Consider the following 18,255-nt stretch of genomic DNA (forward strand, 5'->3'; position numbering starts at 1 on the left):
GTCTATGTCTGGAAGCCGCATGGGTGGCTCTTACAGTCTATTCTGCCTCCTGTGATTAAATTAAATGACTATAAAGTTATTGCTCAGATTAATTTCACAGCAAGTTTAAACCATGACTTAAATAAAACACTCTGCATGGTTTATTAAACAGCGAAACCTGGGACTCGAGTCACGGAAGAAGAAACACGGTTCGAAATGAATTCACCTAGTAACAGTGACAAATTTAAACACTGTTCCAGGAACGGAGGTATATTTTGATTAGCAATTCAAACATCCGTATCAGGTCATAGCTGAGTATATGTCGTCTTGAGGCGTTATACACCTATGGACAGACCATAATTAACATCAAAATTAAATTGGTATGCCCCGAATCTAGAGTGGACCGACATCAGCGGCGTACTAAGGGTACAATATTGCTCGAAGTGACCATGAAGACCCAAAGGGATTTTGCCCTCCAAGACCTCTAGCGCCCGTGGTTTTGGCGCCTAAAGACCTCTGGCGCCCGGGAAAAAATAACAGTCCACTCCATCCGCCCCCCCCCCGCCCACCTTTAGTATGATATTTACCGACTTCGTTATGGGCCGACTCCGGAATAAGCATAATGTGACAGTTTATGGTGATGTCTAGCACTGGGGCATCATGCCGCAGACATGAAGCATCATGTCCCGCGACCGTCTGCGGTATGTATGTATGTATGCATGTATGTATGTATGTATGCATGTATGCATGCATGCATGCAATTGGATCTGTCGAATTTGTTAATGTCGTTTCTAAAAGTCCTGGATCCGCGGCTGAATGGCTTACACTTACGCTGATATAGTCCCCGTTGGCCCACGCTTTACAGTGAACAGGTCGCTAATGAAGTTATCCTGACTAGATTTCATACAGTCCTTTAACTCAGGGTTCAGAAAATCCCGGTTCTTTTCCATAAAGCCAGCAGCATTGTACGACACCTTGAAATACAGATTTTTGACACAATTACTACATATGCATATTCATGATACTAGCTTATATTGCAAACAGGTGCCCGTACGATAATAATGAAGGTAATTATTCAGCAAGGTTTACTTATGACCCGTCTGGTGGCCTAAGTGGTTACAATGTAAGCCTCGGATGCGGGAGGGCGCGGGTTCGGTCCCCGGGCGAGTCATACCAAAGACTTATAAAAATGGTACAGTTAGCTGCCTCTCTTGCCGCTCAGCATTAAGAGGTTTGTATTAGGAATGGTTGACCTGGTGTGAGGTTAATGTAACTGGGTGGGATATGATACTACATGTTTGCGACATGATGACCCAGTGCTAGACATCATTATTAACTGCCACACTGTAGACATCATAGTGATATGAATATAATATTGTTAAAGCTACGCTAAAAATCCATATTACACACACACACACACACACACACACACACACACACACACACTCACATAGCAAGGTTTATTTGTTACATACATTGTTTACATACAAACGGAAATTGTGTTCCTTATAAATTGCCATTTTAAAAAATAAAATTAAAACGCTGACTTCAACGTCACTTCCGAAATACTGAAACACACACACACACACACACACACACACACACACACACACACACAATTACACACTTATATGCATGATGTTGTTTTTGAAAGAACATGTGCATACAAATCAAAATGCTTACAAATATTTTAAGATAAAAAATTGAGATATATCCAAGAGATCAATGTAATAACATATCGCATGTCTTAAATAAAATATTGCTCACTGTTGCATAAACTACTGAAGCAGTGAACCTCTGAGTAGCAATTTGCTGTCTTTAAAGACCACTTTACTCGCTATCCAAAGATGGTTGCTTTAAACAGGCTGGACCAAATTTCATTCGTATAAATATTTTCTTGTACAGACTAAGAAAATCTCACCTTTCCGGCAAAGTGTTGTACGGTGAACTCCGGACGATCTGCCAGTGGAGGGATATAGATACCCGAATCCTTGTATATACCCGTTAGATGGCGCACAAAAGCAATATCAGACCCTTGCTGCAGAGTGGACTGTTCATCAAGAACGGCCAGAACGCCGCTGCTTGGCTATAGTTGGAACATGAGAACATTGAATGGCTCCGATATGTATTTAGCAAAGACGATACAGAGATGACTGATGAGAAATTTAACAATTCTTTCGTAAAAATTCAACCCCATTTTTAAAAAAAAATGACGTTATTGTTGGCTACTACTTTCGCCGAAATAAGACGTAGCTGGTCATCTATTAAAGACATAACTGGTCATCTATTAAAGACGTAACTGGTCATTTATTAAAGACGTAACTGGTCATCTATTAAAGACGTAACCGGTCATCTAATAAAAGACGGCTTGAAATATTAATGTACTGAACTAATGATATCTCTCTCAATACCAGATACACACACCATCACACAGACCTTTGTCAGAAAGGAAATGATCACGTTATTGTTTTCAAATGCCACATTTCCTACGTCTATGCCTTCTTCTGTGTATGCCTGAAGCTCGAACCGGAAAATCCGCTCGTTCATGAAGTTCTGGAGCCTTTCATTGACGATGTTAATACACAGCTGCTCTAAGCTGTTAACTGGAAGTTTTTCGAAACCAGCGATGTCCAGTATGCTAGTGGTCAAGACATTTCCAAACCTTCGATAAAATAACATTATTATCATCATTATCATCTTCAGTAGTTATAATTGTTGTCATAATCGCCTTAGGCGACGCCATTATTATTATTATTATTAATTATTATTATTATTATTATTATTATTATTATTATTATTATTATTATCGCTATTATTATTATTATTATTATTATTATTATCATCATCAACATCATCATCATTATCATCTGCCTTGTATAAATATTTACATGAAATAAATTCCATGTTTCCATGTAAATACCTTATAAGCAAATGCGTTCCAAAGACAACATGAACGGGGTAGAAAATGGTCATGATGTGTTAGGGCCTGAAAATTTACTCCAAGAACATAGTCCAGGTTCGCATTTACCAAGGGCTGCTTGAACAGTTCAATCTGACATCAAATAGGAAGCCGATTATTTTGTAACAGTGCCTTTAGGAAACAATATAATGTTGTCAAAAGAGGTGTATCCGTGACTGCTGATGTAATTTTGTCCTAAATCTCGATCGCTGAGTATTATGAGCTATCTCAAAATCAGAGAAAGTTTTTCCAACTATAATTACATATACAGTATTGAAAAGACATTCAAGCCTTTTCTTCTGACGTGCACATATTTTGTCAATGCATAAACAATCGTAGTGTTGATGATGGAGAGGGCATGCTTTATAATCTAGCAACAACCATTATGGTGCAAGCTGTACGCTCTGAACTTGTTTCATGTGATATAAGCGGATCAGTTTAACAATTGAACATGCCTTTAAATCGGCATTTGAACATTTTGCAGACTCGTGATATGTTGTAAATGTTTTACAAAATATAAGCCACTTCTTTCTATAATAATCAACATATGGCCTAGTCTTTTTCCAGTGATTCTGGAAAGTCTAAATAGGTTTAATTTTTTGATCAGAGTTTCGGACCTGGGATGTTTGTGGTATTGCTTTTCAACATGGCTTGTAGTTGACGAATTCCCCGTAATTAATTCTTGCCCCCCAACCCATCCCTTTACCGGGTAAATCCATACTTTAAAACTTCAGCCATCGATCTAGATCATACATTAAGCAGGTACTATTTATACTTAATTTTAGATGTAAGTTGCAAGCCCTTTAGATATTTGAGATTTTGTTGTCATTGACTGAGCTCAAGTGTGGATATATTTAATTCGACTGAGATACAAAACATGTTTCTGACTCTTTTCTATGTTTTTCCCTCCTCCCCATAATCGATCAAGATAATACAGTGATAGCATACCCTCTTCTGTTGGGATGGAGGTCTGCATTGATCTGACGAACCAACCACTGGAAAGTTCTCTCATACAACATTTTGGCTAGAGCGTCCCGACCTTCGGCTGCCTGCTGCAAGCCCTTGTTACGCCGGATCTCGTCCTCTTGAAATCATAAAATTGAGAAATGTAGTCATGTGGTAATCATAGTCTTCATACTAGAAAAGGTATCACGCCTCATTTTGTATATATAACATTTCAGTAGAGTCAAATTGAACTCTCATTAGGACAATGCATACATGCATACATATACATACATACATACATACATACATACATACATACATACATACATACATACATACATACATACATATCATGACTATCTAAATACAAAAGTGCATACCTACATAAATTCAGCAGCAAAAACAATCACCATTATCATCATCATGATCTTCTTCTTCTTCTTCTTCTTCGGGATTAAGTAATTGGTTACCACGATCAATGGATTCCAATTGTAAGAAAGTATCCAAATCCAGAGAAAAAAACATACATTTCTGCAGGTAGTTTTAGCGTTTGTTCCTTACCTCGTATCTTAATTTTGGTAGAAACAAGCGCCTCGACTAAATCTTCAGCTTTGAGGCTAAGTAACTCCGATGCTGAAATCAAAACACAATGCATACATCGATTACAAATGTATATACATTATCACATCGCATGAGACGGAAGTCGACAAAAATCATTTGATCATTTCGAAATAGACTGACGAGCTAAGTCCGTTCATTATTTTGAAATAATCTACCAAAGATCAAATTGAAGCACTTGAAACTCATTTTTCATACATTGGAATCACAAAAACTTGTGAAATAATAGTTTCTGTTTAGTATGATTCTCTGCTCTTGAGTATTAGGTAACGAATATATTCAACATTCGTCTAAAACAATCAGGCCATCAGAAAAATAGTATTCTTTTCTGAATATTACAAGAAACTGAAATGTCTCTAAATGACTAAATAAACATCAGGAACATCACATTCGTTTTCCTAAAACCCACCGTAAACTACCGGTGCCAAATCCATTACGTCGGCCGCTCCAGCCACTTTAGGCAATTCGACGAACCGGACTTCAGTTAGATGGATCACTGCAGCCAGCAGGGACTCGACTAATTTTGGGTCCTAAATTATAAAAAAAAAATATTTAAGAACTCTGTCCTTAGAGTAATGTTCAATTAAGGCGTTGCATAAGGAGGAATGGGGTGAACTAATAAATACATGGGATGTCTCCAAAAGGTTAAAACAAGTTAAATGTTTGTCTTCAGTAAAGATGACTTTTATATATCGATCTGCAGTCATTATTATGTCCTGTTTTCCCTAATTTCGGATTCAAGACCGAGATATGGCCACATAAGAGAATTTGTTTATCTGCTTAGATTTTTTTCTTGAATAAATATGTTGAAAAAGAACACTTCATATAGTGAACTATGACATGACCAGAGTTTTCTAGGCCCATTTCCATTAGGTGCCACTTGGGTCGCTGAAAAAGATGCTCTTGTATGTGCGCGTGCGTGTGCGAGAGAGAGAGAGAGAGAGAGAGAGAGAGAGAGAATAAGTACGTCTAGGTGTTTGCATTGTTCGAAGAAAACGTTGGAAAACGTGGCCTTAATATAAAATATTGCATATAGGTATACCATATTTCCAAACTTTTTTTGGTCATATTCTGACCTTATAACCTTTGTACTGATGCTATGATGCGATCGTGATTAATGCGTAATAATCATTAGTTATTTATAAAAACCTTAAGCTACAACTTAAACAAGTGTGTTAAAGCCTAATATGCAAGAACTCAATTTTCTAAAGATTCTTTCAAAATCAACCTGCACATTATTCTCTGTCCAGCACAACAATTAAAATGACTGATCTCCTCTGAATATCTGTTTCTTCTGGATGCTTTCGAAACATATTTATATGAATCAAGCAACAATTACCGTTTGAATCTGTTGTAGAACTTTATTCTGTTCCTTGTACATCTCCTTGTATCTCGCTTCGGCAATCAGGCTATCAGGGTCACTCTGCATAATTCTGGGGTTACAAAGTATGAAATCTTTTATATGTGATTTCAGGTGAAATGTTTTATGTACATTAGAGTCTATTTATTTCTGAGGGTTTAAAAACATTTTCATCTCAAAAGTAATTGCTGTGAGTTCTGTACTACGTATTACATTGGTACCGAATGAATGAATGAATGAATGAATCAATGAATGGTTCACTCACTCACGCACTCACTCACTCAGTAAATCAACAAATCAATCAATCAATAGAAACGTAAACACTTGAAATCTTCGAATACCTTGTCCTCACTTTATGCTTACCTGTAAGAACTGATGTTTTTGTCAAGAGATAAAGCTTCAAGGGTTTCCTTGGTAGCACCATGAAGCAGCGAGTAGAATGAATGGAAGTTTCCTTCATTATCGGACCTATGGACAACTCTAGACTTTTCCAGCATATAGTCTCGGATAATTACTACATGCGAATATAGGAAATATTTATCATAATTGCATCATTTCTATAGCTTTCGATTATTTGCAATTTTGCACACACAAAGAAAACAAACTTAAAATGAGTATAATTTTTAAACTGGGTTTACAGATCTATCGTTTTGCAAGGCAAGTATCTGCAAAATTTACACTGTCTTGTTGCTCGGAAAACTGAGGAGTATTATTTGTTTCGCAAAATGACATTTATAGGAATTATTTGAAGAGATTTCAAGTAAACACATCCAGCTACACATACGCAGCTGTATCAACACAATTTCTTTAAATCATGTTCGTAGTGAATATAGTTTGATCTGAGGACCTAAACAGAAACCAGTTTAATTTTATTTTTTAAATGCAGTCCTGTTGAAAAAATTATTTCATTACAAAGACAGTCTCTACCGTCGATGAAAAGGACTGACTTACCTCCAGTAAGGTCCCAAGTTTCAGTGAAGCTGAGTTCCAGGTACTTGGCAAAGCGGCTTGAATTGTGATTCATATGGGTCTTGGCATTCCCGAAAGCTTCCAACAATGGATTCACCTGTTTAGGTGAGGAGGTAATAATTTCAAGACTAAAGTATTAAGCATTCGGACACTGATTCAACTAATTCCTTTCCAACAGAACTTAGTGTGTGTGTGTGTACATATATATATATATATATATATATATATATATATATATATATATATATATATATATATATATATATATATAAATTTATGCACTCGACTGGTATAAAATTCACACATGCATCGTTACAGTTAGTGACATTTTTTTCAGCCTTGAAAAGCAGTTGTTCCGCAACAACCTTTTTTGAGTTTCGTGCTGTAAAACAAGGACACTCTTTCCTTTGCATATATTGACATAGCATCGAACTCAGAGTCCACATATTAATTCGCCGTTATCAAATTAAATACAGGATAACACAATAAAAATAACTTTTGCGTTGTTAACTATAGTACAAATACTGAAGCTTGTAATATGCACAGTGGAAAAAATAAACCTTTTGCAATCCAACCGATGCATCTCAAAATATTTAGTGCGCTATTATTGATTCCTTCGCAGCTGAGTTTTTATCTGACTCTTAAATAGTAATGGATAGGTACCGTAACTGATTGCACGCGTTATACATCATCTGAAAACTTTAATTCGTGACTGTTATACACGGTCTTGTTAATGTTTTATATATAGCTTGTTATAATAACGACTTTTTATCCTCCATTTTAATTTTGTTGGGAGTGAGTCTGATATTTTGTCATATCACATTTAAGTTTGTGCTTTTAAAATTATAAATATTTGCAAGCCAAGCAAGAAAATGTCTTTGCGACCTTTATCACAAAGCTGTCACGAAGGTCAAACATAACTGTTAGCTAGAGCTAGAGTTAATGTTACCAAAAACAAAGATATACCTTAAACGGGAACTAGTTGTGATACTTAAGAGCAAACGTTTTGGAGCATTGTGTATACGAAGAGAAATGTCAATGGAAAAAAAAGTCCAATACCTTTATGATTTTTTCATGCAATTCCTTGTTGTCACTTCGACACATGTGAACAAAATGTTTCACCATAAATTTTGTGCTCTCGGTTTTTCCGGCCCCGGATTCTCCACTAACGATGATAACCTGATCTGTCGTGGTTTCTCGCATGCGCCGAAATGCACATGCAGCGATATTGAAAACATGAGGAGCTGGTATTTCTGAGAAGTTGTGCCAGTCATATTTTTTGTGTTCCTGTCAAAGGAAAAATAATTTCTTCATAAAAAAAAAAAGAGTTGAATAAGTACACTCTGCGTGAAGACTTGATAAGTCCAATAAAACAACAATAACAAGAACAGCTAGCTAGATACAAATAGTTGCAGTTGTCATTGTAAGATTGTACATGTGGATCAAACCTTTTCTATCCACAGTGTTCAAACTGTGGTAATAAATTCAATTTATAATTGACATAGCAATAAATAAATATTTGCAAAGCTGGCAATGACTTGTATATTCTACTTCTGAGTATTGTTCTTCTATAAGACGTTGATTACTCGTGGAAACATTTGTCATCTGAAGGTATGATTGCCAATCGTGGACGGATTGGGGTTGGAGGATGTCCGTACCTCACGTCGAAAAAATGTTACAGCCACACAAACGTACACTCACCTGTCACTTGCAATAGTACCAATGTTTAATTGTCGGGCACATTTATTTGATATCATGTACACTATGATTAAACAGAAATATAGACTTTTGCATTAGTGCAAATTAATTCCAGTAGTATAATTTTCGTTTTTGAATAAAAAGGGCCTATATTCTGAATGGGGATAGGATTAATTCCAGTGATCTAACTTTCCATATCTAAGAGATGGGGGGGGGGGGGGGCCATATCCTGAACGGGACGAGATTAGTTAAAATGTTCCAAAATGTCCTTATCCAAAGGAGGGTCAATCTTCTGAATGGGGTGCGGATTAATTCCAGTGGTCTAAATTTCCATAACCAACGACAGCATTTTATCTTCTGAACGTGGTGAGATTAATTTGAATGTTCCAACATTCCGTATCCAGTGATAAGGGTATATCTTCTAAAGGTCCTGTGGATTATTTCCAATGGTCTAATTTTCCATACCCAATGAGAAAAGAGTGTACCAAATAGACGGGGTGAAGATACGTAAAAAGGGGCAATCTTCTGAACAGGGTGAGGAGTCATTTCAATGGTCCAATGAGAAGGGTCTATATTCTGAATGGGTTAAAGACGAATTCCAGTGGTCTAACTTTCCATATTCATCCAGAAGGGTTTATCTCCTGAACAAGGTGGGGAGAGGAGTGGGGTCGGAATTAATCCACAACACGTTACTAGTTCTTATAACACTGTGTCTGGGAGACTTTAAAGTAACCCGTAGTTTAAGTTAAAACATTTCATATTACGTTTGTTGCCATGACAATGAAAGGGATCGGTTACTTCGCAGTACATTGCTTACTCTTTACAACACTATTCTTGGGAGTCAATAAAGTGGTTGCCACCTTGTATTGGTTTTGTTCCGACATCACTGAGTCATAACAATGCACGAACTACTCAAAAGTGAGTAGATGCTAACGATTATAATGCTATAATTAGCTACAATCTGAAAGTAGGTGAGATAAAGTAAGTAATAATAATCAAACAAATTCAATAACCGGAATATAATCTACGATCATATATACCCACGTTATATTAGAGACACCTATATATTCCGAGGGGCGTCATAGTGAGGGGTCACTTTATCTAAGGTACCATTCCGCCTTTGAAAGTTTTATTAATATACCAGCATCAGTAATGCAAATACAAACACACCATATGTAACACGACGATTCTGTATTTTTCTCTATCTACTAAATGTAGTAGGCAACATTCTTCCTACTTTCTATTTTTGTCCGTAGAAAATAAGATATACAAACCACAGTAAGCATAGACTGGCTTTCAGTTCTTTGATAAATGACTAGTCAGTAATCTTACTTACATTTTCTCCAAATATCGGCAGTTCCTTGCAGGGGTTCAGAGCTATGAGGATATCTCCACAGTTTGTCTATAAAGATAACAATAGCGTACAATTACATGTTTTCTTCCATTTGTATTTTGTTGTTTTACCGTAATTTTTTGAAGTTATAAACCTAATGCTACTTAATAAGGTCATGACTGTATTCATAATTACAGATATAAAACATATACAAAACATCTCAATATACCCAACTACTGTTATCTAGATCATTGAAAGCACAACGTCCTGGTTCAGGAACTAATTATTTCCATTCGAGTATCTCAGACCATTTAATGGACCCTGTTAAAAACGAATGTGAAGAATTGTGTCACATAGGGAAAAAGCAGCTTCATGTTAAGGCTGCACCAATCATTAGCGCGACAGGTATGCGAGTATCCTTTTTGGAAAAAAAAAATATTAACCACTTAAAGTTTTACTTACAATACATACAGACAATGAGTAAAGTATCATTTTAAAATTGCAGTTTATTTATTTGACTAGGTGAGTATCCTTAGAAAATGTTGTTAGCGAACACTCTCGGGTTCAGTCTTGTTTTTGTAAGTTCAGCAAAATGAGTAGATACGTTCAGACGCAAGCTAGATCGGATGACTCAAACTGTATAAATGGAACCATTGTTTGTACTACATTATTGAGCTTCACTGTAACAAAGAGAAGCCAGATAAACCAGATGTTTCCACATGGTCCTTGCAAACATATTAGTTCATGGCAGAGGAATTTCTAGAGAATTGGCAGCGCTACCTAGGGATACGTTTGTTATCTGTTACAGACGATACAATAAATAATCATGGCTACATTTGAGATTAATATATAGAGAAGTAGAGAGACAAGCCATGAAAAGAAGCAATGGTTGGAAAAGAGAAACTTTAGGATGAAAATAGATTAGTAAAGAGACAAGTCAAGAAAAGAAGTTATGGTTCAAAATGAGAAACTATATGAGGAATATAGAGAAGTAAAAACACAGGTCAAGAACAGAAATAAAAGATGGACAAGAAAAACTTTGGGATAAATATAGAGAAATAATCGCACAGGTCAGGAAAAGAAGGAATGCATGAAACAGATAAACTTTGGTTGAATTATAAAACAAAGGCGGGTTCATCAGGATATGATTATTTGAATTCATTTCTTTTTTTTGTCCTTTATCAAAACCGCTCTACTGCATGGACTAAATAATAGGTTCCTACGTGCTATTATACCGTTGATCACCATCATTTGCAGCAGTCAATCGTAATGCAAATATATAATTTAGGTATTTTAATTTAACACTGAGTGTATGTCAATATAAAACCTAAGCACGAGGAGAAACCGTAAAGTATGATATCAAAAATTATTACATAAAAAAGCATCTATTTGTCAAGTACATAATTGCAAAGCAGTACATAATGTTATTGAGCTTGTTACCGCCTGACACGTACTCAGGTTTGACGCGTACTCAGGCTTGACGCGTACTCAAGCTTGACGCTGTGAATGAATGACTCTCACAACTAAAGATAATCAAGGGTACCTTGGATTATTATATTATCTCCTACATAAAAGGTGAGGTATATGGTGTCTGCCTTATATATATATATATATATATATATATATATATATATATATATATATATATATATATATATATATATATATATATATATATATATATATATATATATATATATATTCTAATAGCTAGACAGAATTATCTTTAATCTATTCCTGAGGTCAAAAACTCGACCAAGTTGTCTATTATACAGTTATATTTTTTTATTTCCTTGTTGAGGTGTGTGTGTGTGTGTGTGATTAGGCATTTTAACGTAGCTTTAACAATTTTGCAGCCAAATTGCTACGATGTCTGCAGTATGGCAGTTTATAGTGATGTCTAGCACTGAGGCATCATGCCGCAGACATCATTCATGATGTCCCACCCAGTCACATTATCCTGACACCAGGCCGACCAGTCCTAACACTAACCTCTTAATGCTGAACGCCAAGCAAGGCAGCTGTTAGTACCATTTTTGTAAGTCTTTGTTATGACTCGGCTGGGGTTCGAACCCACGACCTCCCGCTTCCGAGGCGGACGCTCTGACCACTAGGCCATCGGAGCGGTCTCCTTGTTGAGGTAAAGTCTGTTAGTAACTTGTAAAAGCCTTTAGTCAAATTGTGTACACGTTGTAAAGTAATAAGTTTAATGCAAGGCATAATTAAATACAATTTTTGGAAAGAAAAACAATTCTCTAAAGTAAACATGGGGAATACAAAATAGTTAACGTCTTTATAATTGATAATATCTTATAAATAAACTAGTGAAGGCCTCTAATGTTATTTAGTACTCATGACCGCTCAGGTGGCCTAGTGGTTAGAACGTCCGCCTCGGATGCGGCAGGTCGTGGGTTCAATCCCTGGCCGATTCGTACCAAAGACTTACAAAACTAGTACTAACAGATGCCTCGCTTTGGCTTTCAGCATTAAGTGGTTAGTGTTAGGACTGGTCGGCCTGGAGTCAGAATAATGTGAATGGGTGGAACATCATGATGCATGTCTGCGGCATGGTGCCCCAGTGCTAGACATCACTACAAACTGCCACATTGCAGACACTTAGCGATATGACTGAAAAATTGTTAAAGCTACTTAAAAAATCCAAATGTCACATGATGACATATATTTTGTACTCAGTAAATTGGAGTGATGTGTATTTCCCCCTGGAAGCCAACTCGCGCTAATTGACAGGTGTACAAAGGAATAATATGCATATTGATAAAGGAAGGAAAACATATATTAAGAAAGCAAAAGAAAAAGCACAAATAGCATTCTGACAGAGTAAATTCATTGAATGACCATTTAACGTTTAATCTGTTACAATACATGAAAGCAACCAATGACGTGTCATCATGATCTGAGGGTCGGAATATTGTCAGGTAGTGTCTTGTACACCCTAAATCTCGCTTGCGATAAGTTCCTCGCACGGGAAAACCTGTGACACGAGATCGTGAAAATGATATATTATAATTCTAACATTTGTTCAAGCATAACTTCAACTGGCGGAGTCGTATTACTTCTTTTAATGGCATTAAATAACCTTTATGACTTTAAACACTTTTTATTTCACGTATACGTACATTTGTAAAGAGGAAGAGTAAAACACTGTAAACTCGCACCACACATACGGAATGAAAATACATATCAGAACCCTCAATGCATAACGTACTGTAAAGGAATTCATTTACAACACAAACTACACAAAGGTCGCAATACACCATGCCTAGTCCGTATTCAGTAAGAATACAAAATACACAAAGGACGCAATACACCATGCCTAGTCCGTATTCAATAAGAATACAAAATACACAAAGGACGCTATTCAAACAATTAATACGATGTTGTTGGATCATTTGAATGAACCCGCTCGATACACATGCACGTGCACAGTGGCGGGTGAAATTGCACTGTCGATTTTACAACCACCGCATATTCTCATTCCTTTTTATTACCTTTATTTTTTAATTAAGTTTAAAACTGTTAAAATGACCATTTGGAACTTGTGCCCCTTAAAAAATGGATGTCAAGTTTTAGACATCTCGTTTGTAAAATGAAAGAATTTATTAGTATTAGTGTTCTAGACGACAATGTTATACTTGTTTATTCCCCACGTGTATACATTTATATATAAGCACAATCTTCTAGTGTGTGCTAAATTCCGTGCAGTGACTGCTCAATTCTACACCTGAATACAGAAATAAATATAATATTAATCTCTCATTATATGCGACTATGCGAACCGAGGAATGATTCTAGGTAGACTTCATTGGCCAATGGAACAGCTATCTTAACTTGACAATATGCCAGAGGTGTAAAATAAGGTGACTTTATGTTTTATAGCGTGGTATCGTTAATAGTGTATTCTAAACTCAGTTGCAAAAATATCCAATTTCTCGGGGACACTATTTCAAATAAATAATGCATTTTTATTAAAACATGCAAATATCTAAGGCATTACGTCTGCGAAGGTTATTGTGCTTTTTAAATCAAATAACTGCAAAGACAGTTACACTAATGTATCTAATATCTCGTATTAACTGGTGTACCAACATCCCTTGCTATTTATCTAATAATTCGTCTATTGCGTATTTACCTACCTACCTACCAACCTACCTACCTACCTACCTATCTACCTTAATTTATACGTAGCTACCTTATACAATAACGTCACTATATATCTATCTATTTATCTATCTATCTATCTATCTATCTATCTATCTATCTATCTATCTATCTATCGATGATTTCCTCAAAATCTATATTGAATTGATCAGCATTGCAAGTTGCACCCTCTTGGCCAAGAGATTATTCTCTTCTGAAACGGTACACTTCGTGTATCAGAGAGAGAGAGAGAGAGAGAGAGAGAGAGAGTTTTCTTACGTATATGATATCTTTCTCGTATCTTGTCTTCAGAACTTTCAAAGTGATCGTGTTGTCTAGTTGTTCCAGCTGGGACAAATCGTCTGTATTATCTGCCTTCATTTTGTTAATTCCTGTTCGGATTAAGGTATTGCGCCGTGACCTACGTATCAGATATAACTCGAATTCCAAAGGACACAAGAATGATCAACCTATTGTGCATAAAAGTGTTATGCACGCAATTGTAGCAGAAAGGCTATCTTGTCGGCAACTTTCTCACGTTCTTAGATTTCAAAATAGTTTCTGTTCATGTTCTTCCTGGTGTTCTTTATATGGAATATATACATATCGGTTGTTTAAATAGCTAATATATCTCAGTAACCTTAATCCGTTATATAGGTTTATATTTTGGTAAAAATATCGATTAAATGCCACACTGTTATTTAGATGATATGCTTCATTAACATTCAACGTAACATATATTTCTTAACACGTACATTTCTCAGTTACATGTCTATGCATGACATACGTATGCTCGTATGACTTGCCTTGGTAAAGAGAACCGTGATACGTCTCCCGTTCTTGTTGATTCTTCTTAAAAGCCTCGTGTAGGAAGTTCTAACAAGGTAAATGCGGGGTTTTTACTGGGTTCGGTCACTGAATGGGCTATGCGCGTTAAAATGCTTTATACATGTATGTGCATATCTCGTCCGTGATTCAGGTTAAGCGTAGTCTATTGTGTACTTCGAGAGAACAAACAATTTTGGGCCCAGAAGGAAACGTGCTTTATAGAAACTGTTTTTGCATAGGATCCGAAATACCCTCAAAGAGGTTTTCTGAATGGCAAAACGTTTTAACGTCAAACTGTAATGACATTTAAAGTTGCAAGGAAAACCTTGGATTATTTATGAAAATTAATTGAAAATGCAGACCATTTAGATCTGCCTCAGTCTGTATGCATGATATTTATTCACATACATCTATTTGTAGCAACAACTGAAGATTCGTGCAACCGTTTCGTCATAAAATGGCATGAAAAGAAGCACGTAGGAAATGAAGCATGACGGGTGCCACTGGACGAAGACTAGGTTCATGACAGTTACACAATATACATACAATAATAAGACACGTGTAACCAGACTGACATCAACAGAATCACCTTTAAAACAGAACACGACTGCTGCTAATGCAACCGTGCCACAACCATGCAGTTAACAAATGTACAGACCACTCCGGCGGCCTAGTGGTTAGAGACTCGGCCCCGGATGCCGTATGCAAGAGGTCTCGGGTTAGAACCCCGGCCGAGTCATACCAATGACTTATACAAATGGTACTAAGAGCTGCCTCGCTTGGCGCTCAGCAGTATGAGGTTAGTGTTAGGACTTCTCGGCCCGATGTCAAGATAATGTGACTGGGTGGGACATGATGCCCAAGTGCTAGACATCACTAAAAAATGCCACACTCCAGACATTATAGCGAAATGACTGACAAATTGTTAAAGCTACGTTAAAAATGAAACACACACACACACACACACACACACACACACACACACACATATATATATACACAAAGGTACATATCAAATACCAAGAGTACAAATCGAATATCAATAGCTTTAAATATAAACAGTGAGCAATCTTGAATATTCCAGCGGAATACCAATACTGCGTGTGTGTGTATTTTGTGTGTGTGTGTGTGTGTGTGTGTGTGTGAGAGAGAGAGAGAGAGAGAGAGAGAGAGAGAGAGAGAGAGAGAGAGAGGGAGAGAGAGAGATGTACCGATGTTAATCTTGCTAGAACACATAGCACATTCAAGATCAACTTATCTTGCATTGTTATCTTGGACAATAAGACATCAAAAGAGTACCAACATAACATAAATTTAAAAAAAAATATATTTAGATATCTAGGTATCTTCTTTATCTTTCCTTCCTTTAATTTCAGTCTTTATTTATTGATGTTTTGCCCCAGATGTTCTCGTCGATCAACAATCAGCATAATAAGCACAAAGGAGTTGTTGCCCTTGAAAATCATCACGCTTTTTTTGTTTCCGCATGTCCGATAGAGAGTGTTAGCTAGCCAGTTAGAACAAGAACAAAAAAGCGTGTTAGATAGACGGCATCTGAGATAAGAATATACATTTAATGTCAGATATTACAACGACTAGCACATTAGCTCTGAATAGCTGTTACTCCGACTTAATATATAGAATAATGATAACATTTTTCAGAACAAAGCTTTACTGGCGGAAGGATGTTTGAATACGTGAAAGGAGAAGAGAAAAAATGTTAAGAAAGTACTGAGATCCAATCGATAAATCTTGAATTTGACATCTATTCTTCTCCCAAACATATGTATAGATCACATAGAAGCATACGATATATTTTCATTAACATGCAGAAAAATATAGGCAGAAGGACAGTGGCAGAGACAGTCAGAGTTGAGACCAATCAATAAATCAATCAACCTTTGTCCGATGACTCTTCTTTAATCCATAAGGCGAGCTCCTTTACAGACATAAAAGATGAAAACAGAAAAAAGAAGTTTAGCAACTTCCATTAATGTAAACATGCCAATAAGGTCCTGATACCCATTACGCTAACAATGGCGACGAATGAACAAGTGGAATATCAACAACTAGAAAATGCATATAAATATTATTATTATATGCTCATTTTATTCCCCGTTAACTTTACACTGTCGTAATCGTTCAATATTCCCCGATACTGAGCGCGCGCGACAATACACATATAGCATTCACGTGAATAAAGGAACTACTTTCTTTTGTAAATAAACAATGGACTCAGACGCCAGTACTTTTGATTTGTAAACAAATCATGTACACTCGCGTAAGAGGCTCTTTACGTTGTGGTTGTTTAAATTTGATTGAACTAAAACATGTTTCGTGGACTGCAAAAAACCCCAGCTGTCTTGACATTTTGCGTTGATACAATGTTACGGATTTAGGCTAGCTACCTTATATAAATGACGGATTAGGTCCTTACAAATAACAAGACATATAACTGCTTTCTTTAGCTGGTGATAAGAATGGCAAAATAAAATATACTTACAGTTTTACATCGTGAATTTCCTCAAAATGTTTTTTCTTAATTCTGAAAATCCGAATTACATGAGCCATGTCATAGGTTTTCAATCTGGATTACACATTTCGAAAGTGTGCTGTAATTTCGATGATAAGTGCAATTGCATCCTCCTTACTGCACTCAAAATGAAATACACATTAAATTCCATATCGTCTTTTTGAAAATTGCAATTGAAAGACTTCATATTTTCCCACGTTATGATTTCAAACGTTCAATGACAGAAACAGAAACACATTTGCAGACGTAAACAAGCTTCTTCAGCGCCACTTCAATCTGATGTATTTCATGTATAATTTGCACAGATGAATCTAGTCCAAAATCACTATCTTTCGTCGAATCGAAACAAAATACCAAAATATATTCACTCCAGATCAAATGGAAAACTCGTTGCAATGCGCATTCATTCACAATATGACTGCAAATTTCAATTTTAACTAGACACGCCATTTTCTTTCGAAAGTTATGTCGACCGCGCGATTAAGTTCAAATTTATCTGGGCGGAGCTATGTGCGCATTAATAATGATGTCATTTTGTAATGTCAAATCTGCGCTTGTTATTTATTTTGGAATACGGCATTCATTCATTTACATTGTTTCTTGTAGTGTATTTTGTTTATATAATTAAACCTAAAGTAGAATTTAAAAAAAATTGAGCATATAATAAAAAGGTTACTGCATTTGTATGGGAAAATATGAACTCGTTTTGTCGAAAGGATATACTGCACTCACAAGTTCGTGCAGTATTCATTCCGAAAACTCGTTCATATTTTCCCATACAAATGCAGTAACCTATAAATATTTTGAGAACATAGATAAGGAAGGCTTTGCTATTAAAATGAAGACTTGTAAGTTCAAACGTTTTGGCAGCGGTC

General features: G+C 36.2%; 1 protein-coding gene across 2 annotated transcripts in view; it reads right to left on the bottom strand.

The window, feature by feature from the left end:
- LOC149792016 (unconventional myosin-Ic-like) overlaps positions 1 to 14,829 on the bottom strand; it is a 41,317-nt gene extending 26,488 nt beyond the window's left edge. For both annotated transcript variants that reach the window (XM_089970510.1, XM_089970509.1), the window contains exons 1-12: positions 14,299 to 14,829; positions 9,865 to 9,930; positions 7,890 to 8,117; positions 6,813 to 6,927; positions 6,225 to 6,375; positions 5,841 to 5,934; positions 4,911 to 5,031; positions 4,445 to 4,516; positions 3,887 to 4,022; positions 2,416 to 2,641; positions 1,901 to 2,065; positions 811 to 953 (exon numbers count right to left, since the gene is read on the bottom strand). In XM_089970510.1, the coding sequence (XP_089826636.1) occupies positions 811 to 953; positions 1,901 to 2,065; positions 2,416 to 2,641; positions 3,887 to 4,022; positions 4,445 to 4,516; positions 4,911 to 5,031; positions 5,841 to 5,934; positions 6,225 to 6,375; positions 6,813 to 6,927; positions 7,890 to 8,117; positions 9,865 to 9,930; positions 14,299 to 14,400 (1,619 nt within the window). In that variant the 5' untranslated portion in view covers positions 14,401 to 14,829. The remainder of the gene's footprint in view (positions 1 to 810; positions 954 to 1,900; positions 2,066 to 2,415; positions 2,642 to 3,886; positions 4,023 to 4,444; positions 4,517 to 4,910; positions 5,032 to 5,840; positions 5,935 to 6,224; positions 6,376 to 6,812; positions 6,928 to 7,889; positions 8,118 to 9,864; positions 9,931 to 14,298) is intronic.
- Between the last annotated feature and the right edge of the window lie 3,426 nt (positions 14,830 to 18,255).

This window comes from Sinohyriopsis cumingii, chromosome 9, assembly GCF_028554795.1.
Source record: "Sinohyriopsis cumingii isolate HCF-2022 chromosome 9, ASM2855479v2, whole genome shotgun sequence".
NCBI classification, from domain to species: Eukaryota; Metazoa; Mollusca; class Bivalvia; order Unionida; family Unionidae; genus Sinohyriopsis; species Sinohyriopsis cumingii.